Below are 25,575 nucleotides of genomic sequence, written 5' to 3'. Positions count from 1 at the left end.
TCTCATCACGGCTTTTTTGCCATACCTTCCATTCCGTAGGCAGCGCTCTCCACGCACATCTGTGTTCTAATAAGGACAAATATTCCAGGTCGACATTGCACTGAATTAATGTACCGTGTGTACCGTTACGTGCAGAGGTGTATCCGGTTATTTCCATTGGACCGATTTAACTCAAAATGCCTGCATTCTATTCTAGCATCAGGGTCTCCACCTTCCGTCTTAATAGGAGATAATCGGTTTGTTGCGTTGTGTGTGAGCCAGAAGGTGAAATATTGAAAAATGAATGAAATTGTTGAAGGAAAAAAAAGATCAATGAACTCCTCATTATGCCTCATGTGTAATGAAGGTGTTCAAAATCAAAACAAGTCACAACATTCCTCTGGAATGGTTGTGGAGTCGGGGGTGTATTTCCTCTTATTTTAGGGTGACGTAATCAATCCTAGGATAGAAAATAGTTTAATCTGTTGTATGTAAATATGTGTTATGTAAATGTGACCAATGGCACCCGGCAATCAAAGTGCACTTAACATTTAAGAAGCAGAAGAATGTCTTTATTTATCACACATTGGATAATTTGCAAATTTATTTTTCTTTGAATCAAAGCTTAGTTTAGCTCATTATTATTTATTTGGTGACTTATTATCATTATTATCATTATTAGTAGTAGTAGTAGTAGTTTCACGTTCGACGAGTTAACGCCGCACGTTGTTGTCAAGAGCAAGTGAGTGAGCGCGGGTCCTCAAGTCGAACGCACGAGCGCCCGCCTCCAGCCTCACGGCCCGCCTCTTCTCCTCGCGTGCGCCTTCACTGCGCGTGCGCCAAAACGCCGAAACGGGGGGGTGGAGGAGGGAAGAGTAGTAGAAGGAGGGTACTTGTGCTCGCTCCTGCTCTCTGACCCCAGTGGCAGCTCCGGCTCACTGCACCCCGACTGCCACCCCCCTCCTCCCCCTCCTCCTCCGACACATATTGCTCTCTCTCTCTCTCTCTCTCTCTCTCTCTCGCTCCCCTCTATCCGTGTTCTCTGTCAGCGTCTCTTGCCCTCCTTCCTCTCCGTTAACCCCCACCACCACCTCTACCTCCGTTCTCTTGTCTGCCTTTTTTTTCTCCCTCCTCCTTCTTCTTCTTTTTCCAAGGAGCCAGCCCACCACCCCCTCCTCCCTCTCCTCCCTCCCTCCCTCCCTCCTTGCCCAGGTCCCCGCCGGGTCGAAGGTTCTTAGCCCGAGCCGCGCAAAGTGCCGCAACCCCCGGGACGTGTCGTGTTAGGAAACGTGCCCGGGCTCGCTGCCTCTTGTTGCCGCCGCCGCCGCCGCCGCATGGACCCGCGTCCCTCCTCCTCTGTCGCCGCCGCCGCTGCTGCTGCTACTACTACCACCACCACCACCACCTCCTCCTCCTCCTCCTCCTCCTCTTCTCTTGCCGCCGCCGCCACCGCCGCTGCGTAAGAGGGTGACCCCGACCTGACTGTCGCTCCCCCCCGGCCGCATTTAAAAAGAAAGGCGCCCCGTGGAAAGAAAAGAAGCGCCACAACGAACAGAACCAAGGTAGAGCCATATTTCCGCCTTTGCTTTTTTTTTGAGAGAGGGAGAGAGAGGGAGAGAGAGAGAGAGCGAGCGAGAGAACCGGAGGAAAGGGGAGGGGGGGACGCAGGAGTGAGAGGGAGGGAAGAAGAAGACGAAGAAGAAGAAGGAGGAAAAAACCGGGGAAATTGTTGACACAAAGCCGTCGGTGGTTTTTATTAAAGGCTGGCTCGTCATTTCAGCGGGCACGAGCAGGAGGCTGTTTAGCTTGTGGAGCTCCAGGCGCCGTGACACCGAGATCACCTCCCGGGTTGCCTTTCGCGATCCTCCCAACCCCCGGAGCTAGAGTTCACGTTCACACGGAGAGGACCCCGCAACCCCTTTAACCCCCCGCTCCCCCACTCCGCTCCCCTCCCTCCATTTTTTTTTTTTTGGCTTCCATGCACATATTCCGCAAGCGGCGCATAGTCGCGCATCGTGCCCGTGCATGGCACAAGGCAGACAGGGTCAATAAATTCGCCTCCACCGCCACCTCCTCCCCTCTACTCCTCCCCCTCCCTCCGAACCCCCCCTCCCCCGACCCCGGTCCTTTCACCAGTGCAACACCGGGGCTCGTTTGTCCTGCTCAACTGCAGATAGACGGTGTGTATCGACCGGCTCGCCCTCGCCATACGGTGCACCCGACCGACGCGGCCCCACCAACCCACCAACACGATGTGGGGTTGGTGGGTGGTTGGCTGGCTGGCTGTGCGTTCGAGCGTGTGCAGGCGCGCACCCTCTTCTCTTATGTGTTGTCGGTTGGTGACATTGTTAGGGAAAATACGAGCAGCTAAAACGCAGCGAATGAATCCAGTCCGCCTGCTGGGCAGGTGGTTAGCACGCTAAGCTACACGGCTAGCTGGCTGGCTGCTGCCGCCGCTGCTGCTGCTACTGTAGCAGACAGGCAGGCAGGATTCAGCAGCTCCATGTACACTGGGGGGGGGGGGGGGGGGGGGGGGGCTGGAGCATGCTGCACACACTAGATATATTTTGACCCGGGGTGAAAAATAAAATAATAGGAAGAAAGGAAAAAAAAAAAAAGACGAACGCAAAAGCCACAGGATTATCTTTTAGAAAATAGTATAAAATTGTTTTTATAAAGCTGTGCAGTTTTTCCTCATCCTGTGCAAACAAGAATCGACACTAGAATATTTGTTTTTATATAGAATATCTTTTTTTTTCCCTGACTGCCTTTTAAAGGGTTTGCTGCTACTGTGCACCGTCATTTACATCAATCTTCCCCCATGTGTCAATCCCCCACTGAGCACATGGAAGAAACGCACAACGCAAGATAGATTGAGAAAGAAAATAGAATATCATGTAAAAATTTGACTTTTGGGGGGGGGGAAATTTTTATTTATTTATTTTATTTTACTTTATTTTTGTTAAATGTGTGGGCTGCTTCAATGTTGTCAGGAGCTGTAAGTCTGTGGGACTAAACTGTTGTCTTGACTCCTGAACTGGAACTGCTGCTGCTTTAACCTCACAAATTAAAAAGACAGGTGGGTCAAATTGAGGGCTTTTTCTCTCCCCCCCACCCTTTTGTTTCCGTTTTATTTTTTTCCTCTTCCTTGCTCCCTGGCAGCATCAGGAAGTGGGGTTATAAAAAGCCGGTGAGCGCTCTACTGTCAGTCAGGGAGGTCAGACTAGCAGAAGGAGGGAAGCTCAGGGAGAAGCCCGATGGTGAGTGAGCTCCGAGGGGTTGCACCCATCTCCCACCACTAGATTGGTACGAATAGCTTTTTTTTTAATTTTTTTTTTATTCTTTTGTTTCTTTGTTTTTCCAGCTGACTTTGCCATGCAATTGGGTTAGTGTTTTTACTTAATTGCACATTTGATTGCTCCCGTTTTCAGTTTTCAGTCCTGAAAAGCAAAATCTGCAGGATTTTCGCTGTTTTTTTTAGGTTTTTTTTTGTTGCAGGGCAGCAGTTTTGTGCACGCGTTGCATTGTGACTAACTTTTTTTTATTTTTTTTTTTACTAAATTAAGTAGCCCTGGTTTTCCTTGTATTGTTTTTTTCTGCACCATTTTATTATTTTAAAACGTTAAAATCTCTCGGCATCAAAACTGTGGATTTAGTGTGAGAGAGAGAGAGAGAGAGAAAGGAAGCAAAAAATAAAGGAAACAGCACCTTGAGGCTGTAAATTGGTGTCCTGTTTTTTTGTTTATGGAAAGAATTGTCATTGCTTTGACGATGGTGAATGCAACATGACATTGGGAAGTTGCCTTTATCCAATCAGGGTTTAATGACACGGTGAGGTGCTTTCTTTTGGTTTTGTTTTGTGCAAAAAAATTAAATGACACTTTCGAGCATTGTTGTCAAACTCTGGCCTGTGGACTAAATTTGGCCTGCATTGTAATTATATTTGGCCCACGAGGCAATACTAAATCACTACTCAAGCTGGCCTGCCGCTATCATACGGCACTAATACTAGTCAATCAGAAAATGACGTTTATTGAAATATATTATTATTACTTAGTTGGTTTATTGTTGTCATTTTATTTTTAAATGTATTATTATCCCGTGGAAAAGGGTTACTGTTTAAATTTAAATCAGATGGCTGTAAATAACAAAGAGCCATACTAGCCATTTTTATTGACATTTTATTTATTGTGATGATTTTTTTTTTATTTTTTGAAATTTGATTTTGCATGTGTGCAATATGAAGTTATTTAGTGTATAGTATTAAGCTTAGACATGTTTGGTTTCATATAAAAAGGTTCCCTGTTCATCTGGAGGAAGATTTTTATTTTTTTCAATAAATATCATCGTTGGCCTGAGACTTTGTCCAAGTTTTAAATTTTGGCCCCGCTGTGCATTTGCGTGAGAAAAAGTGATTGTACCGTGTGTTTTGACATCACGCCTCTCCATTGCGGCTCTTTATCTCTTCATCCGTGTTTGCTAAAAAGAAAAAGATTTCTTTATGACTGGGATGCTTTTGCTGCTGAGCTGATTTGTGTGTGTTTATTCTGTGCGTCTCTGCCGCTGCAGTGCGTGGTGGGTTCCGCTCCGCTCCGGTCCAGTCCAGTCCTCCCCTCCCGGGGTCACTCATCCTCCTTCAATCACTTCCGCTCCTTCCTCCTCCTCCTCCACCACCACCACCACCACCTCCAGCAGCTGCTGCTGCAAGCTGGGAGGACAGGGTTCCTGGGCTTCTTCAAGTGGGCCCCTGAAGGATGAACGGCGTACAGCTCGCTGCTGCTGCTGCTGCTGCATCCAGGTGAACGGACCACATCTCATGTCCAGACGGCGGAGAGCATGGCTCATGGAAAAGTGACCATCGCGGTGGACGAGTACAGCTCCAACCCCACGCAGGCCTTCACGCACTACAACATCAATCAGAGCCGCTTCCAGCCTCCTCACGTCCACATGTAAGTGCACGCACGCACGCGCACGCGCGCACACACACACGCGCTTGTACACCGGCTGGGGATTTGTGAACCGAATTAGAGGAATTTGTAGAAGCAATTTTACGCTTATTTTGGATGAATAAAAAAAGTGGGTCTGCAGCTTCGTGCAGGCGACAAGTTCCTGCTGTTTAAAATCCTGCGATGCCGCAGGAAAGCCTGGACAGACAGACAGACAGACAGCTGCTCTTTGCAGCAGCACTGCGAAGTGGCTGGTGTGATCAGGTGTGATCGCACCTGTGTGTCTCACGCTGCCTTGTCGTCGCTGTTGTTGTGGTATTTGTCGTAATTTATTTCATTTTATTTTTTTGGAGCTCTTCGTGGCTGCTCTGTGAGACCACCGTGCTTTTCATTCAGAGCGTAGTGCGCCATCGCACACACACACACACACACACGCACACCTGTGAAAAATATCATAATATATGAATCTCAAGTCACACTTCCCCATGCACTTCCTGTTCAAGTCTTGCCTTGTGGTAAATATTTCCATGTCTCCTGCTTGACCTTTGAAGCGTGACAATAAAACGCAGGTCAGTTCTAAAGTTTGACGATCAAAACCTCAAAATCACCTGTTCCTCAAAAAAAAAACAAAAAAAAAAACACCATACACAACTGGTAATTTTTTTTATTTATTTTTTCAGTTTTTGAATTTCGTTCTTCATTTCTCATAGGTTATGCGGCCTGGAGATATAAAATGGTGAAATGCATCATTATTGCTGCATCCGTTGTAGCAATAAAGACTAATTTTTGCTGCAACTTTTGATGCTTTGCAGAACAAACGGCAGCAGATTTCTCCTCCTGGGTCAAATTGTAAAACACTTCAAATCATCACATCACTGATGATTCAGGAGTGGGATTTAAAATAAATAAATAAATAAATAAAATCTGAGAAAAAATAAAAAAATACAGTCCCTGTTGTTAATTTAAAATATGCAAAACATAGATTTATTAAAACACTAAACGTAACAATATTAATTAACAATTCGAGTCTCCCCCTCTCTGCTCTGCATATTTTATCTGTTTGTTTGTTTGTTTGTTTTGTCCAAACAAACCGCAGCAGTGGTGCCCTGATAGTTACATAATCTCATTCATCTTTGATCTAACTTGAATAATTCCAAGTCAGCAGAATCCCAAAGTGAACTCCTGTCTGTCTGTCTGTCTGTCTGTCTCTGGGTCTCTGGGAAAAGCCCAGCAGAGTTGGTGGTGATGTTGGGCCGATGTTAGGTTGATGTTGATTCTGGAGACTGAGAGATCCTGCTGATGTTTAAATGTCTAAGGATATTTCAGATGGTCGGAACCCCCCCGGGGATTAATCGCAGATATTGGGAAGATTTTGAACGCAGTTTTAAAATCTGTGCACACTCTGCAAGTCTGCGGCGCTCTGTTCCTCGTCGCTAGCAACGTAAACAGGATTTTTGAACAGTTTGAGTGGAAGCCACTGCAAGCAGGCAAAAGCACAGGATTTTTTTTTTTTAATCTATTATGCTTGAGGTTTTTATTTCTGTTGATCTATTTATTGTTGTTTTTGTTGGTCGGCTGTGACTGGCTTTTGGTGTAGTTAGTGTGTGTGTGTGTGTGTGTGTGTGTGTGTGTGTGTGTGTGTGTGTGTGTGTGTGTGTGTGTGTGTGTGTGTGTGTGTGTGTGTGTGTGTGTGCATGCAGTCGATCGTCGTTAATTAATTAACAGCTCGTCTTCTCCTTCCTCTCTCTTGTACGAGGTCGACGGATTTGTTTGACTTTTCTACTTTTCTGCTTTTACCTGCTGCACCCCTGCATGCTCCTGGTTCGCTTGTGTTCATGATGCTAGAATGTGAGATTCACTGCAGTCACTGTGTGCGTGAGTGTGTGTGTATAATATGTATATGTACATGATGATAAATATAGTTTGTGTATGTATGCGTAGGAGCAAGGCAGGCGGGTGTGGAGGTAGAGACAAATGTTACAAGTCATCCTGAAGCGTTCAGCCAGCAGTCGCACAGTTGATGTAGCCGGCGTTGCTCGCTAGCGCGGCCTCTATTTATTTTATTCATTCTGTTGCTGTCGTTGGAAGGATGTGGTTGTGTGTGTGTGTGTGTGCGTGCGGCAGCAGCAGATATGTGTTTGGATAAATACATTAGGCCGTTTCCTGGCTTTCACAGAGGAGGCAGTGTTTGAGCCCGCCATTCTTAAAAAAAGCAGGACTGGAAACACACACACAAGCACACACACAAGCACACACACTCTCACACACACTCTCCCACACACACACACACACACACACTCCTATAAGCCCATCCCCCAGCTATGTTTAAGTGCTTATAGAATACACGCTCTGTGTTCTGGGAGAGTAAAGTCCTCGGCTTGTTTAGATTTTGCCGTGATAATGATCCGAGCGAGCGAGCGAACGAGCGAACGACTTCTCCCACTGTCACGCACCGCCAGCATGGCCAAAAGTATTTGGACGCAAATAAAGTTGCAGCTTCTCTAAAAGCAGAGGGATTGAAAAGAGGTTTTTAAAAAATATATTTCATATAAAAAAAATATATATATATATATATATATATATATAAATACATTCTATGCGGGTGGTGCATGGCAGTAGCATGCTAACCTTTTCTGAAATCTAATCCCGCCTCTAATGTTTGCCTCCACCCCCCCGCCCCCCTCCGTCCCAGACAGAATATTTAGATTTTCTGTGATGGAGCACAGCAGTGGCTTTTGTGCAGCGCGGTGGAAGGTATCACTCTCTGAACTGTGGATAAACACACACACACACACACACACGCACGCGTGTGTGTGCTCACACTCACGCACACACACACATGCACACGCTCAGTAACAGGCTGCAGAATGTGTCTCTGAAATCAAAAACGTCTTTCTTTCTTCGGCAGCGCGGGACGTCTCCCCTTAGCGAGCGACACATTCCTTTTATTTTATTTTTTCTGCGTCTGGTTTATTTTTTTCTGCTGCTGCTGCCGCACGTATGTTTCTTCCCTTTTCTTCAGCGTCATCCCCTCCGTCTCGTCAAGGAAGGGAGAGAGAGAGAGAGAGAGAGAGAAAGAGAGGGAGAGGGAGAAGAAGGAGGGGAAAAAAAGAAACGCTCAGCGACTTGGAACATATGCTTTGAGTTGGGACACTAATGGCTTGAAATCCAATTTGAGAAGGATCCTGGCCAGACCGCGAGAAGGCCCGACAGACACACGGATGCAGGAAGTTTAAAGGACCGGGCTACTTGGGAGGCGAGGGAGGGGGGTAAAAATACATTTTATTTATGTATTTTTATTTATTTATTTTGAACAAAACCATTAAATAAATCAAACCCGGAAATAATTCCACTTCTATTAAATTAGGTCTGAAAACAAGTCTTCCATTTATGGCATTAGAAACTCATTGACTGGGGTGTCAGACTCAAAGGCACAGTGGGGCCAAAAATTTCAAAGAAAAATCTCCTCCAGGTAGAACAGTCAACAGTTTTTATGTGGACGCCAACAACCTGAATGTGGAACAAGCAAAGCGTAATACTATACAATAAATAACGTCGTGTTGCATGCATGCAAAATAGAATTTCAAATTTTGAAAGACCTCATCAATGTAAATAAAATGTCAATAAAAATTGTATGGCTCTTTTTTTATTTGCAGCCCTCTGATTTAAATTTCAACAGGAGCTAATTATAAAAATAAATGAATAACAGTAATAAATCAATTAAGTCATAATAATATCCTTTAATGGACGTCCTGTCCTGATTGACGCGCCAAAATACCGTCAGAGCATTCTGGGATTTGTAGTGTTAGCGCTACATGTGCTGTATAATAGCGGCAGGCCAGCTCTAGCAGTGACTGTGTGTTGCCTCGCAGGCCAAATATGATTCCACTGCACACACCAGAGTTTGACACCTGTGATGTAAGAGATTCGGTCAGTTTTGTGTTTTTTTGCCTCTGACCCCGCCCCCTTTCCCCTCAAAGGGAATGTGATTGGTCCGGGAACTGGTCTGACATGTACCATCTCGGTGTGAACCGGTCCGGCACTGTGGAGGCTCACATGACTAGTATGAACAGTATGACCCCGTCCCAGTTCTGCAGTAACGGATAGACGCAGCACAGTGGCGCCCCCTGATTTGAAATTTGAGGGGTGCGAGCAGAGGAAAAACTGGGGGGCGCCACTGTAAGTAATGGACTCACAAAGTCAAATACTGAATGAAAAATTCCTCTCATTTTCTCAGCGTTATGCTTTCATAATACTTTGGACAATAACTGCAGAAGCTCTTCTGAACCACATGTCTGCAACGAAATATAGAAAAGCAATTTTATTTTTTAATACACAGTAGAAGTGAACGGGCTTGCTCGTGATTTCACTATTGCCCAAAATAATTGTGATACATTTTTTTTCATAATCCTCCAGACCTAGCACCTAGAAAAGCTACCAAGAATGAAATCAATCAATCTTTTTTTTTTTTATAGCATCGGTAACCAAAATGCTGTACAGTGATCCATAAAATATATTTAAATTTGAGTTCAAAACATCAGCCATATAAAAGAAGAAAATAAAGAAACAAATCAGGCTCACAATAAGAGCTTGTTTTTCTTTTAGAAGGTCAAACTGAAGTCTCTTGGTTTTAGTCTGAAGTTTGTTTGTTTTTTTATATTTGAGCAAAAAGAAAATCATTGACAGAAGTTTTCATGTGAATATGACTGCAGAATTTTTTTGCTGAAACACACATTACATAACATGACATAAGACGGAAGCTCAGCGCCATTTTTGACTTTTGAAATGCAGAAACCTGCAGAGTTTAAAGCATTCTGTCATCGCACGCGATGACACACACACATTTGACAAACTCCTTCCTTCTCCTCCATGCCTTTGTTAATTATTCCCACCTCCTCAATAATTGAGGAGTTTGTCGTCATCATTTGCTGCTGCTGCTGCTGCTGCTGCTTCTGCTGCTGCTGCTGCCTTCACACGTTCAAACTCCCCCCTTGTGGTGGAAATTGGTTGGAACAGATTATTTATAGCCGCTGTTTTCTGCTTCATGTTGTGTGTGTGTGTGCGTGTGTGTGTGTGCGCGCCATGTGACCCCCTGTAATGACTGCTATTTTTTGCGCTCTTATGTTCTGCCCCCCTGATCACACTACTAGTGGATAAACAAGTTAAACCTTGTTTGTTGCGCTTTTGAAGACGCCTGAGCTCAGATAATTGACAATTTGATTGTGTGTGTGTGTGTGTGTGTGTGTGTGTGTGTGTGTGTGTGTGTGTGTGTGTGTGTGTGTGTGTGTGTGTGTGTGTGTGTGTGTGTGTGTGTGTGTGTGTGTGTGTGTGTAAGGGGCGGAGGTGACTTTCAAGCTGAAGTGGTTTCAGACCTTCTCACATGGTCTCACTTGGCATTTTTGCACATAGGGAAGAGTCACGTTGTCGAGGTCTCTGATGGAAAAACAGGAACGCTCCCTTTGCCTCCAAGTCAAGACCATCACTGTTCGCTTACTGTTCAATGAGGTCAAACAATTTGTATACACAAATACATATACTTCTATATCAATGTACATGTATGAGTATATATATATGTATATATATGTATATATATGTATATGTATGTGTATATATATATGTGTATATATATATATATATATGTATATATATATATGTATGTATATATATGTATATATGTATGTGTATATATATATATATATATATGTATGTATATATATATATGTATGTATATATATATATATGTATATACAGTATATGTGTGTTTGTGTGTATGCATTATATATAGTGTGTATACTGTATGTCTATGTATGTATGTATCTATATACGTGTATTTGTATATGTGTGTATGTATGTATCAAAAAACATAAACACACACATACATGTGTGTGTGTGTATATATATATATATATATATATATGTATAATGTGTGTGTGTGTGTGTGTGTATAGTAATAGTAAAGAAGTCGAAGCAGAGGGAGGTTGACACTTTCTCACACAATCAATACTTTCCTCGAAAGTAGAAGACATGGTTTCTTTTTCTTCTACCCTGTTGCTTCACCCACCGTCAGTCCACCCCCCCCCCCCCCCACACACACACACACCCTAACCACCACCATCGACGTACCTTTCTTTCTTTCTTTCTTTCTTTCTTTCTTTTGTCTTTCTGCCAGCATGTCATCAGGGAGTAACAGGAGAAGTTCCCTGCTCTCCATCCCTGAGCGACCTGCGGGTGGGGGGGGGGGTCAAGTGATGGTTGACACTGAACAGATCTCTGCTGCTGCTGCTGCCGCCGCTGCTGCTGTTACTGTTGCCGCTGCTGCTGCCACTGTTGCTGCTGCTGCCGCCGCCGCTGTTGCTGCCGCCGCTGCCGCTGCTGTTGCTCCTCTCTGGTCGTGCTCAGCTCAGCACCTCCATCCACAGCCTCTTGCTGTCTCTAAGCTGCAGTTTGTGGAACCGCTGGTGCCTGGTGCAGAGGGGCCGAGGCCTGTGCACTGTTGAGGTGACACCACCAGGCTGAATACGGGGAGAGCAACAGGCAGCACATGAGGAAAAGAAACCTTTTAGCCTGGGGGGGGGGGGGGGGGGTTCATTAAGACTTGGATACCAAAATGATCATGTTTAATTGAATAATTCCATTTAGAATGGAAGTGACCGAGAGAGCAGCCCCGTTTCTATCTTTTTCTTGATCTTATCTTCACATCAAATGTTCCTGTTATGTTGTTATTATATTTTTTGGATTTTACGGAATTTTCAGGAATTTTTCAGGAAAAGTTAACGTTAACGACGCTACCAGAAATAAAACATTAAAAGTCTGTGACTTGAATATAAAAACAATAGAGATTTATTTTGAACAGTGTTTCAGGTCAAAGGTCGTCCTGTCAGCCGTTTCATTTCTTTAAATGCTTCTTGAAGCCTCAAAGGGGATTTTGGATGCAGTACCTCGAATGGCCACTGGGGAAAGAAAACATCCCAGCACCGCCATATTGGCAGTCTGGTATCCAGTTCTTATGACGATAATACATCAATGGATGCCGCACGTACCTGCCCCCACTCCCCCCACTCCCCCTCCCACAACCATCCGCCCTGCAGCCAGCCAGACTGTCGGCAGGACAATTAAGGGCTGTGCTGCAATGAAGGAGTGGGGGGTGGTGTGTGTGTGTGTGTGTGTGTGTGTGTGTGTGTGTGTGTGTGTGTGTGTGTGGGCGGGGGGGGGGCATTAGCAGAAGCAATTTACCCCCCAAACCCCCTCCCTCCTCCAGCTCCCAGCTCTGTGTCCAGAAGCTTCCTCCACTGCTGATATTCCAGCGTTGGGTTCTTTCTTTGTGTTGTGCTTCACTTCCTCGTCCATTATGGAGGAGGACGCAGCAGCACAAATGCATGCAGTGAAAAGATGAGGGGGGGTGAGGGCGGTGGAAGAGGAGGGGGAGGGAGGAGGAGGTAGAGGAGCAGAAGGCCAAAGTTAACCACGTTATTATTAAAGAAACATTTGTGTACGTCGGTCCAATCTCCTGCAGAAGATTTTTCATTATTTGCACCTTTTGGCTCTGCACCCCCTCTTTCATCTTCTGCCCGTTTATCATCTCCCACCTTTGCCTCTTCTCCTTCTTTTTCTCCCTCCTCCTCCTCCGCTGCTCCTCCCACTTCAAACCAGCCACGGCGGCGGCGGCAGCGGCGGCGGCCTGGTCTCTGTCACTCCCCGCGTTCATTGTGCTGCTCTGAAGTTTATTGAATTAGCGCCGACGGCTGAAATGCAGCAGATAAGAGCGTGCGTGCGTGCGTGCATGCGTGCGTGCGTGCGTGTGTGCGTGCGTGTGTGCGTGCGCGCTTCGGTAGACAGGAAACGGGAAAGCATTGTGTGTTTGATGTTTTTCACATCGTAGACACAAATGTATGATTTTTCCTTTTTGAATGTTAAACAATATTTAACAATATATATATATATATATATATATATATATATATATATATATATATATATATGTGTGTGTATATATATATATATGTGTGTGTATATATATATATATGTGTGTGTATATATATATATATATGTGTGTGTATATATATATATATATGTGTGTGTATATATATATATATATATGTGTGTGTGTATATATATATATATATGTGTGTGTGTATATATATATATATATGTGTGTGTGTATATATATATATATATATGTATATATATATATATATATATATATGTATATATATATATATATATATATATATGTATATATATATATATATATATATGTATATACTGTATGTATATATTGTTTTTACTTTAAGTCAGAAATACTGAGTCAACAAAACAAAATGCTGTTCAACGGTTTTGCTGAGCAAAGCATCATTTTCAGCAACACTGGCAATGTTTGCCGCCAGCATATTATCATTATTTATGTGGCTATAATTTAGAACACAGCCCAGATAAAAAAAATCATCTGGGCTGACGGATAAACTAGGTTCTGATTTGCAACTACAATTGTTCACCAATTGAATCAGGGACTTTCAGGGAAGGAGAATTTTGAAAGGGCTCAGACTGAAAATTCAGAGTGGAAAACCGGCCTTTCTTGTGAATAAATGCGACAAGCAAGATCTTATTTCCCGTGAAACATGCCTGTTTACGGCATTGATTTTGCTGGTTTAGTCCGTTGACACTAGCAATTAGCTTAGCGTTGTGTTTGTGTGCTAGTTGAGCTTCTTCTCTGGGTCTGTCTCCACCACATTGGACCTTTGACCTCCAGGGGTTCCCATTGATTTAGGAATCGGTCAGTGAGACGTCCCTCATGAACGGGAAGTGGAGGTGCTGACAGGTGGGAGGATCTAGATGCCAAGCGACCCCCCCCACCCACCACCATACTGTGATTGACGTGAGATTCTCTGAGACTTGTGGGCAGGTCGGAGGTCATTGACCCCACCCCCTCACACCTGGGGCCACACACTGTCGCCACGCTGTGGCCAACCAATGGTCCAGCAGGTGTGGAACTAGGTTTTAATTCCCACCAGTGTTTCCTTTCCCCTCTTATTAAATGTGAAAATGCTGTCCAGTTACGCTAGTTTCTGCAGCAGCAGCAACGACTTGAGCGCAGTCGCTTGGAGTAGTTTTTGCTTGGAGATTGTGTTCTGCGGCTAAACTGCAAATATATGTATTTCCAGTTATGTATTTCTCCTCCTCCATGCATGTATTTATGTATTTCCAGTATTCCCCTATAATATATAGTATATAGATATTATATATTTATTAGGGATGCAACGGTGCAGTTTCCCCATGGTTCAGTATACGTAACGGTTTTTGTGCCACAGTAACGGTTTTCAATATTTTAATATGAAACTACTCTGACTAGCAAAGGCAATATTGTATTGTAAAAATAATTAAAAGCACAAATATAATCAAATCACAGATATTTTTTCAGAACTGTGCAATATGAATCAATCAAATTAAACAAACATAAAACCACCAAAATTAAATATGAAGTTTACAACTATCCAATAAAAATAGACAAAGTTTTAACCCACTCACAGCCGAGTCAAGACATTTTCACTTTATTGGGATGGGGCGGGGCAAATAATGTATAACGGGATTTCTTTTCTTCTTAACAAATAGTGAGATTGAGTCATTTCCAGGCAGCCGCAGTTAACTTCCTATCCTTTTGTGCTTTGTTTTTAATTTGATGGCCAAAAGCTGTTTTTTTTTCTCTACCCTTGTTTTCATGCCCTTTTCTTTTACTAACACGTGCACTTTCCTTGATTGGTATATCTACAAATAATTCCGGTTGCCTAGTGAAAACATTCCCTCTGACACGTGAAGAGACGATCATCTCCAAAATAATAGTTTTTTCCCCTCCCCTCCCTCTCTGTGAACGGCATCCTTTCCAGTTAACACACACACACACACACACACACACACAGAAACACACGCACACACTCCTTTCCTTCCATGGATGTTTTTAATGGCTTTTCTTTTTCACACGTGCAACTCCAGTGTGTCTGCTTCTTCTTCTCCTCCCTCCTCCTGCTCCGGGTTTGGAGCGATTGCAGCCTTGATTGTGTGTCTGATGTTGTGGGCAGAGTGACATCCCTCTCTAATGAAATAATGGCATGAAGACAGGCAGAGTGCTGCAAGATTGCACATTGTAGACTTCAATTACCAACAAGTATTTTTTATTTTTTTTTACTTTCCTCTTTTTAGTCGGGTTGAAAACGTGCAGGTTTTTCTTTTTTTAACATTCTTGCTGCAAACGAGGAGGAAAAAAGCTTTTTTTTCACCTGGCTTTATCGGGAAAAAAATATATATTTCTTTTCTTTAGTTAGCGGATAGAAAGAACATGGTGTGTTTTATTTCACCAGTCCAATGCCACAAAACGGCTGTAGCCCCTCCAGTGACTCCTTCAGTCCTTACCACTGAATGCTGCTGGGTTCCACTTTTCCCTGCCGTGTCTCTTTTCTTCCAGGGAATTTTTCATTTTCTCCATTCTACACTGAATTATTATTAGTATTCTGCAAACCATGTCTCTTTTTTTGCACAACAAATGATTAGGGCTTGCCCTCCTTATTATCACATGATGCACTGTATCCATTTTTAAGTGCAGAAAAATTTGAATTGACCAGAAATCGATTTTGAATCGAATTGTGAACTCGAGAATTGGAATTGAGTCTAATTGTGAGAGACCCAAGGATTCATATCGGTAATAAACAATGACTGTTGTCTATCCATGTCACGAACACGTGCGCAACGCAACGCAATGACGCAAACACACAAACTGAGTGATGTTACAACAGTGGCGTCATCATCCGACTCACATCTCAAGCTTTTCCTCCCTCCCCTCTCTCTCCTCCAGGGTGGACCCCATCCCCTACGACACTCCCAAGCCGACCGGACACACCAGGTTCGTGTGCGTGTCGGACACACACTCGCGCACAGACGGCATCCAGATGCCCTATGGAGACGTGTTGCTGCACACAGGCGACTTCACCGAGCTGGGGCTGCCCTCCGAGGTCAAGAAGTTCAACGACTGGCTCGGTAGGAGGAGAGCAACACACACACAAGTTGACGCGCAAGGGCTTGTTGTCATCGACTAGACTCGCAGTGCGCACACACACATATACACACACACACACACTCACACTACAGTGCAAGGGGTTGTCGTCACCCTCTAAATCAGGGGTGGGCAACCTTTTTGACTGGTGGGGCCACAATGGGTTCTAAACTGTGACGGAGGGGCCGGAGCAGCAGCAGATGGATGGAGTGTTTTGGTGATAGCAAACATGTGCTTTAATGTCATTTGAAAATGAACTAAAGCAAAGTTGTAACAAAATGTGTCTTTGAAGCTCTGCAATATTTAGCTCTTGATTGCAATGACTCTTAAAACACTGAGAAATGGATGAAATACAGCTATTTTATAATCGCTACTTACTCACTATTAATAGCATTTTTTTTTTTTCAAGTTCGGCCGGCGCCTTCGCCCTAAGACAGCTGGAATAGGCTCCAGCAGACCCCCGTGACCCTGATCTCAGGAAGAAACGGGTTTAGAAAATGAATGAATGAAGTTCGGCCGGCCGAATTAGAAAGCTTAATGGGCCGCAAATGGCCCCCAGGCCATAGTTTGCCCATGCCTGGTCTAGACTCTCCAGCAGCACACGCTGACCTCGTGTGACCTCCCTCATTCGTGACCCCCCACCAGTGTCCAGTTTAACACTGCTGGCCTTAAAAACCCCCCCCCAGGCTCACTTAACCTTTGACCTTTGACCCAACAGTCTGGCAGTAGTATCTGAAGTATGGCACGCACTCACTGACACTACATCCACCGAGGGCATGAATCAACTGGCCACCCACATCACTCCATCTGTAATATAGACACTCATTGTTTTTTTTTTTCATGTATACCTTAAATTCATACATGTATTATGAATTATAAATTCATCGGACTGTTTTTTTGTGTGTGTTGCTGCTTCAAATTTGCGCGACAATATATTTTTCCAACTGTAACAAAAAAAAAGAATATGAACCACACGGCCGACATCACTTCTCCCTTTGTACTTTTTTAGCATGCACTGCTGTTGCCAGGTTCGGAATTGCTTTGCAAATGTAATTAGTTCCCCTATTAAAAATGTAATTGTAGTGTAACTATTTCAATTACTAAGTAATGTAACTAATTGCGTTTAATTTCATTTTGATGACTTTTCTAAATTTTGAAAGAATGTTCTCAACTGTTTAAGGCCAGACAGTGTTGAGCTTCCAGTAGCGCTCGAAACAGAGACAGACAATTCAACAGGCCGACGAGTGGGAGGGGGCGCTGCAATTCCCAACTTGACTGAAGAACCAATCAGAAGCATCACAATAGTTTCAAGCCAGTGCAGGCGAAAACCAGGCAAAGCAACAAAATTGGTCGGATGTAATTCAATTTTTGATCGTGAATAATTCCCAAAGTAGTAAGTAATTTAACTCCACGTGTTTTTACAGTAATGTAAGTGATTACAATGATCTTTATTTTGTAATTAGATTACATAACAATGTTACATGTAACTCTTGACTTCCTCAACACTGACTGTTGCTGTGTTGACACTAAATATTGCTGCGTTATAATTAGTTATTACAAGTTTTTTTGGGTGCTGATATCGGCCCAATATCTGATGTTAATATCGGATTGGGACGCCTTGTTCAAAACAAAAAGTGTTATTAGCATTGATGTAAAAGTGATCTCTTTTTTCAGATTTGTGTACATGTTTACAAGAATAAAGCAAAGTTCATGAGGAAAAAGTGGAAACCTTCACACTAGTCGACAACAAAAATAATGGTTGGTTGCAGCCCTACGTCATACTTCATAGTTCGAAAAACACACTCACACTGTCCACACTGCTCCAGTTCCAGTCGAACAAGACCAGGCATGGGCAAACTACGGCCCAGGGGGCCACATACGGCCCGTTAAGCTTTTTAATCCGGCGCTCAAGCCAAACTTAAACTAAACTAAAGAGCTAAATACCGCAGGGCTTCAAAGACACTGATTTTGTTGTGACTTTGTTGTAGCTTTTGTTCATTTTAAATAGACATTAAATCACATTAAATCATGTTTGCTAAATATCCCTTGATATATTTTTTTCTCCTATGAGTTGGGTCACCAAAACACAACTCCATCCATCTGCTCCTGCTCCGGCCCCCTCTGTCACATTTTAGAACCCATTGCAGCCCACCAGTCAAAAAGTTTGCCCCACCCCTGAGCCAGACGGTGGAGTTGTTGGGTTCTCTCTCTCTGTCTCTCTCTCGCTCTCTCTCTCTCTCTCTCTCTCTCTTTGCTGGGATACAGTAGTGACCCCACTGTGCCTCTTTAAACCAGTGCCATGTGCTGTGCCCTAATTCTTCTGAAACAGTCACACATGGCTGAACACACACGCACACACACACTGGCATGTCCTAATTCTTTCTCCACCTCTTTTTAATTTCTGCTGCGTCACCCCCCCCGACCTCCCACACCTCCGAACACACACATACACACACACACACACACACACACGCTTTGTTTATGTCCCCATCTTGTGGCTGTTAGACAGTTAGCGATGAAGGTAGCTTGCGGGTAGCTTAGCTATAACTTGTGGAAATAGGTTGAAGAAGTAGGGAAATTCAGACAGAATTCATGGTAGGCTGACATTTGCTGTTATTTAGTAGGTCGTTCGCGTTACTTCACGCGATTTTCGCTCACATGACTTTCGCTTCTGTTACTTTTGCTCACATGACTTTTACTAAAGTTACTTTCGCTAATGTGAGTTTCGCTAACATTACTTTCATTCACATTACTTTCACAAGCTGACGAGCTAAACATTAAAATTCTCTGTGTAGATTGTCTAAATGGCCCCATCTGACTGTAAGCTGACGATGGCTTCTACAGAGGAAACTCTATTATTTATTATTATTATTATTATTATTATTATTATTTATTATACCCAAATCTAATACATGAGCAACATGTATTGTAACATTTCATTGGAAGTTTGTAGTATGTAAATAAAAGCTTCATTGGTTGACCTCGCAGTTAACGGGCACGTTTTAAGGGGATTCTGGCTGAAAACTGTTGGAAATTAACATTTTTCTCCAACGTTGGGCTGAAAGCATCAATAGCTTTGCTTTGAAGGAAGATCTTTACATGTGTAAAATGCAGTACAAATGGCAAAACTCACCCGTTGAACATGTTTTTGCGTTTTCCTTTGGAGCTCTTTCATCGGCCGTCTGACATCCTTGCCAAAGTTTCAGTCAAAGTTATGAAGCACTTTGTGCATTTGAAAGGGATGTTTTAGTTTCTGCCTGGAATTTAGAGGACGCTCAGCTCTCCAGCGAAATTCAAGTGTTTGCCTACGGAATGGGCTCTAATGAAAGTCGGAGAGCTTTTTGAGACTTTAGTTTTCCTCTCCAAGGCTGCTGGGTTGACGGCAACGGCGTGATGATGTTGAGGAGGAGCTTGTGAGGAGGTCAAGAGGAAATGGAAAGTGGCTGCTTTTTTAGTGCAGGGATGAAGACATTTCAGGTAGTTTTTTTTTAGGCGGGAATGTGAATCAACAATGAATTCATGAATGGGTAGTTATCTTAGAGATATCTTGATCCATAGATATCTGGTTGATTAATTGATAAACTGTGATTTATTTAATTTTTTCCCATTTTAAGGTGAATCATTCCATCTGAATCAACCGGTTCTATCTAAACATAAGAACAAAACATTAAAAAGTTATTTTAGAATTAAAGTTGTTATAATAATATGTAATATGTTCCTTACATACAGGAAGTAAAGGCATATTAAGATATTCTTCGAGTAGTCTTGAGTAGTAAATTGCATTTTTTTTTTGGTAGCGTCACAATAAATTCTGAAAAGAAATGTAAACTTGGAGGATGATGGATGGATGGCAGCGACATAAGAAAATAATTTATATGGTAGTTTAACATGAAGATTTTGTCTTCTTCTTCTCCTCAATTTTGTTCTTGTGTTCTCGCTGTTGCCCCCCACAGGACTGACGCGGTATTAAACCCCCATTCAAATGGAGCGCAGAAAATCAGATTAATTGCGATTAATTTAATGAACTCATGATTAATCATAAATGGTTTGCAACCCTCAGTTTGTGGTTGATTCCTATCTCAGTTTTGGGTTTTATACATACAGTCAAAGTGCTTTAAATGAATCCTTTCTCCAATCAGTTGGCCGAGTAACATAATGGAGAAAAACAATTCCTAGCATGCATTTTGTCTGCTTTTGTCCCCCGCCTGCATCACAGCCTTCCATACTCAATGCTCCCTTAATTTGTACTTCCATATGTTGATATTCTGTGTTTTGTTACGTGCAGATTTTTCATTTTCAACGGTGTAAAGTAAATATTGTTGTCGATGACAACATTCTTCCGTACAAGATGCATCACAGTGGCAATCAAAAGCAGTAGGAAACTCCCTGCAGAGTTCTAGTGGAGGGGTAGTTTCGGGGTAATGATGTTTTTTTGTTTTTTTTCCTCCTCCACCTTTCCCCCCCAACAGGCTGGAGATGGAGAGAGAATGATTGGGCGTGCGTGAGAGAGAGAGAGAGAGAGAGTGATGCCGTTAGAGTGCTCGGGGAGTGAGAGTCTTACAAAGTTAGACCTGAATTTATGATCCTCAGATGCGACGGGAGCTCATTTAGAGGAGCGGGAATGAAACGCAGAGAGCCGGGGAGTCATGATTCTTTCATTTCCCAGTGTTGGAGAACACCTACACACACACACTCACTCTCTCTCTCTCTCTCTCTCTCGCTGTCTCTCTCTCTCTCTCTCTCTCTCTCTCTCACACACACACACACACACACACTCTCTCTCTCTCTCTCTCTCTCTCTCTCACTCTCTCTCACACAAACACACACACACTCACTCTCTCTCTCTCTCTCTCTCACACAAACACACACACGTACACACACGTCTCCACCCTTGTCATTTATCTCCAGTGATCCAACCAGCGTCTCTTGACTTGACTGAATTTATATTCTGCTCTGTTTTCCAATCGGGGGACACGTCAACGCTGGAAGGTTCATGTGTTTAAATCTTTTTTCCTTTCAGCCTTTTTTGCATTCAGTCATCAATCAAAATCGCCTTATGTGTAAATATTGTTAATTGGACCCTTCAGTAAACCCTTTGGTTAATAATTTACCCATCTTTTTTTATTTCTTTAGTTTTTTTCCCTTCTTCTAACCCTCTATTGCCTCTGCACCAACTGGTGCCAACTAGGTGATTTGATAAACACCAATCTGTGTTTTTTTTATTTGAGACACAATGCAAGTTGTGTGTGTGTGTGTGTGTGTGTGTGCGTGTGTGTGTGTGTGTGCGTGCGTGCCTGTGTGTGTGAGAGAGAGAGAAAGAGAGGGGTGGGGGGGGCTTCATGATATTAAAATTTCCTGTCACGGTTCTGGATATTTACATTAGATCTGCCCTGGAACCGGATCGAATTTCCCAAAAATGTATCTGTGTCATGTTGAATTCTGCGTTTGCAAGTAATCAAATTTAATGGAGAGAAGGGGGCTTCAACCAATGGTTGATTATCGTGTCAATTTACTTCACAGATTTTCTACATTCGTACATTGTTTCCAGAGGTGTGTACGATTCATACTGCGTCGGGCGGGGGGGAGGGGGATGCGAAAAATGCACAAACCAGGTTTTTCTGTGAACAGACGCATGGGTCTGTAGGTCCGGTCGTCTATCTCAGGAGTTAATGCTGCACTCTGCAGTTTCCCCTGATATAGAATTATGAGTCGCTCTTGTGCTGGCCATATTAATAAGCAATGAGGCTAATTAGCTAAAGCTCGTATAAATCATAAGCCTTGATGCAGAGCAGGGCTACAGCATCTCTCTTTGTGTCAACATTAAAGGTGTGAGTTTAGCCACACACACGTATGAGATGTGTACTTAACTTTGCTCAACCGCCTCAAGTTTACATGGAGATTAAGAGCGATAAAAATGCATTTACATGTTAGGAAATGTGTTATTTCATTGAGATGCATAGATGAGCATGAATAAATGTATATATTAATGAAATTAGGGGAAATAATGAGTAAGGTAATTGTTTACATCATTGGAAAATGATGTAAACCCAGTCAATTGTGAAAATTAATCTGTAGATTAATCGATTAAAAATATATTTTTAAGGTGCAGGCCTAATATATTGTTGCTGAAAAACTTCTTCTACTTGCAAATGAGAGGTTTGTGAACCTTAGGCAGTGTCGTTTGTGCATTTATTGTCAAAGTATTTATCAGTAACAGAGTGAAAATTAGTGGAAATGTGATCATGAACTTTCCTTTCTCCAATCAGTTTGCCTAGTATCACAGAATAATAGTTTAAATTCTAGTTTAACAATGGACAATTTAATTGAATTTATTTTTATTTTGCTTTATTTAATTTTGTATTTTTGTTGTTGTTTCTGGGTTTTTTCCCCACCTGGTTTCTGCAGAGATGTACGGTGGTCAGCAGGGGTCAAACAAGGCCATCAGCTGTGGCTGTAACCCCCTGAGCCTGTTGGAATCAGGGAGTTGACTCATTTGGTGTCAGCCGACCCTGAGTTTTCCTCCTTTTTTGCAGGTTCTGATCTTGTGTTGAGTGCCGAGCTGCTCAGGGAGGGACGCACAATACATCAGGCAGAGTCACTGCAAAAATAAAATCTCCTATGATTTTTTTTCTTTGTTTTTTCATATAAATAATATTTAATTCCTTTGTTAGACTTTTTATTTATTTATTATTATTTTTTTATAAATAAAAAAGACAGAACAGCCTATGCAGATAAAAGGTCAAAATATGCATGTTCTTTGGTGCAGTTTGAAAATTGCTTCCATGCAACTTGCAAAGAAACTTTGCAGTTTGTGGAAAATGCACTGACTACCTAGCTGGATGTCATCGCTGGCTAATGTCGTCCTAGCTAAATAATTCAATTCAATTCAATCCAATTAGCTGTTACCTATCCACTTTGTGTTGGGTGGCACATAAGACCTTCACAGAGCTCTTCCTCCATCCTCCATCCTGCATCTTCTCTTTCTTTCTCCACTGTGCATCTCCAGGTGGTCTTTGGTCTCCCTTTTCTTCTTTTCCCCTTTGGTGCCCAGGTTATCGCTACATTGCATTCATTGTTGTGTTCCTGCCTCAGTATGTGTCCGATCGTCTTCCATCTTCGCCACCTCACTTCCTTGCTCGCTGGCTTCATACCAGCTCTTTCCAGTCGCTCTCCAGTACTGATATGGTCTTTCCACTGAATTCTGAGGATTCTTCTCAGACATCTGTTGTGCAAAACGTCCACTGCTTTGTTGTCTCCCTTGTTCGTCTTCCATGTTTCACATCCATAGAGTAGAAAAGGCACTACTAGTGTTTTATTTAGTCTCGTCTTTTTTAAGTAGTTTCAGATCTTTTTGAGTTTAATGAATGTTCCTCTTGCTTTTGAGAGTCCGTTTTTCAAGTCCTTCATACCACCTTCTTCTTTGCATAATGTGGCCCCTAGGTAGGTGAACTGGACTACATCTTCGATTTCTCAATCGTTGATCTTGATCTTATCCTGCTTTCATGGTTTTTGTGTTACCTCTATTGATCTTGAGTCCATTTAGTTTGGCTTCTTCCTCTAATCTGGTAGTTTTTTCCTGGATTTGCTGTTTGGTAGATGAGAGTAGTGCTACATCGTCCGCAAAATCCAGGTCATTCAGTTTAGATGTGAACTTCCATCTAATTCCATTCTCTCCCTGTCTGACTGTTCTTCTCATTATCCAGTCCATGATGATTAAGAACGAGATCCAATTACAATCTAAAGAATATCTAGTTAATCGTGCTGCCCTGACGGGACGCATGCCTGAAAACACGCATCAGTAACAGTAAATGTGCGAAAATGCCAAGGCCTACTATTCATTTCAATGGAGTTGCTAGCTAACGAACTAGCTCATACGCTGAAAAAAATCCCACAGTTTGAAATGGCTTCCGGGCCACTTCTATAGATCATGTAGCACTTCACGCCACTGTGCCACTGTAGCTCCCATAATACATCAGGATGCATCAGCCAATCAGAACGAGCCAATATAAAGCAGCACGTACAACACCGTGACATCACGCTGGGAATATAAAACTCTTGTCTGGTGATTTTCTGCCATTTATAATTTTTTACATTACATCCGTGCTTCTACATTGTGTGGCCTAGAGCGCATGTGGCAGTAGTGTGACTCCCCATCGTGCCTCTGAGTGACCAGAGAAGATGCTTAATTTTAATTTTATCAACTTCACACATTTCTATGTATCCACTCTTGGTAACTTAAAAAAAAAAAAAAAACTTTTTAAAATTATTTTTAATTTATTGCTTCATTTATTTATTTACTTTTTTACTAACACCACGCACTTCCACGTGTGCCCTGCAGGTGGCCTCCCGTACGAGTTCAAGGTGGTGATCGCCGGCAACCACGAGCTGACGTTCGACAAGGACTTCATGGCCGAGCTGGTCAAGCAGGACTACTACAGATTCCCCTCCGTCTCCAAGCTCAAGCCCGAGGACTTTGACAATGTGCAGTCGCTGCTCACAAACTGTGTGTACCTGCAGGACTCGGACGTCACGGTCAAGGGCTTCCGGATATACGGAACGCCGTGGTAAGGAACCTTCTTCATTCCCCCGTTCCCTCCATCCCTCGTTCCCTCAGTTATTTTCTGGGAGACTCCTGGATACACTCAGGACGTGTGTGTGTGTGTGTGTGTGTGTGTGTGTGTGTGTGTGTGTGTGTGTGTGTACATATTAAACATATGTGTATATATATATATATATATATATATATATATATATATGTACATATGTATATATATATATGTGTGTGTGTACGTGTGTGTTTCCTTGGTTGTTGTTTTTTTGGGGGGGTTTTGAGGGGGAGATGGGGTGTGTGGGGGTTTGGGGAGTGGGGGACTGTTCACCGTCATATCCCAGCATTCCTGGGCAGCAGCAGCAGTAAGAGGATGAAGACGTTACTGCTCATTTTCCCTCCATTCTTCTCCTTCTTCTTTTCATTTCTGTCCATCTGCTTTGAAAAAAGATGCCCCCCCCCCCCTCACTCCACTCGCTCCCTGGTGGGTGTTTAGCGTGAGGGCTGCTAAGTGTCTGTTGTGACAGCTGGGGGTCTCGTGAGAGCCCAGCGGACAGCTTGGCGCCACACACACACACACACACACACGCACACACACACACACGCACACACACACCCTGCTCGGCTTCCTCACCTCCTTTACCCCCATATGCCAACCAGCCTGGTCTGAGGTCTCACTTTGCTCCTGCTGCCTCTCCCACACACGCACACGTGCACGTATGCACATACACACACATGAACACACCATGTCATCAATACGTCCCATCAGGGTCCAGCAGTGAAGGGACATAAAGGCATCGCCGGGGAGGTGGTGTGTGTGTGTGAGAGGATCTTTGGGTGTCTCACAATTCTATTCGATTCTGATTCTCAGGGTGAGGATTTGATTCAGAATTGATTCACGACTCAAACAAATCGATTCAGTCGATTCTACCGGAGTTCGTCTTGGTGCCGGTAGAAACGACACGGGCAGCACAGAGCAGAGGAGGAGCAGAGCAGCCAGAGAACGCTGGGGGGGGGGCACGTTCTCCCTCTCGACGGCGAGAGTCACTGTTTGCAGCAACTGA

At 43.3% G+C, this 25,575-nt stretch overlaps 1 protein-coding gene across 3 annotated transcripts in view; it reads left to right on the top strand.

The window, feature by feature from the left end:
- Positions 1 to 1,166: 1,166 nt before the first annotated feature.
- Positions 1,167 to 25,575, top strand: part of mpped2a (metallophosphoesterase domain containing 2a) — a 45,242-nt gene continuing 20,833 nt past the window's right edge. Inside the window, exons 1-5 of one of the 3 annotated variants that reach the window (XM_076035702.1) lie at positions 1,167 to 1,541; positions 3,478 to 3,505; positions 4,549 to 4,928; positions 15,766 to 15,947; positions 24,302 to 24,527. In XM_076035702.1, coding sequence (XP_075891817.1) covers positions 4,816 to 4,928; positions 15,766 to 15,947; positions 24,302 to 24,527 — 521 coding nt within the window. In that variant the 5' untranslated portion in view covers positions 1,167 to 1,541; positions 3,478 to 3,505; positions 4,549 to 4,815. Of the gene's footprint in view, positions 1,542 to 2,972; positions 3,059 to 3,477; positions 3,506 to 4,548; positions 4,929 to 15,765; positions 15,948 to 24,301; positions 24,528 to 25,575 lie in introns of all 3 variants that reach the window. The other 2 variants (XM_076035674.1, XM_076035625.1) reach the window with 2 other exon arrangements.

Source organism: Nelusetta ayraudi, unplaced genomic scaffold, assembly GCF_046127955.1.
Source record: "Nelusetta ayraudi isolate G7.1 ecotype Tasmania unplaced genomic scaffold, CSIRO-AGI_Nayr_v1 ptg000002l, whole genome shotgun sequence".
In the NCBI taxonomy this organism is placed as follows: Eukaryota; Metazoa; Chordata; class Actinopteri; order Tetraodontiformes; family Monacanthidae; genus Nelusetta; species Nelusetta ayraudi.
This window is presented reverse-complemented; position numbering and strand designations above follow the sequence as displayed.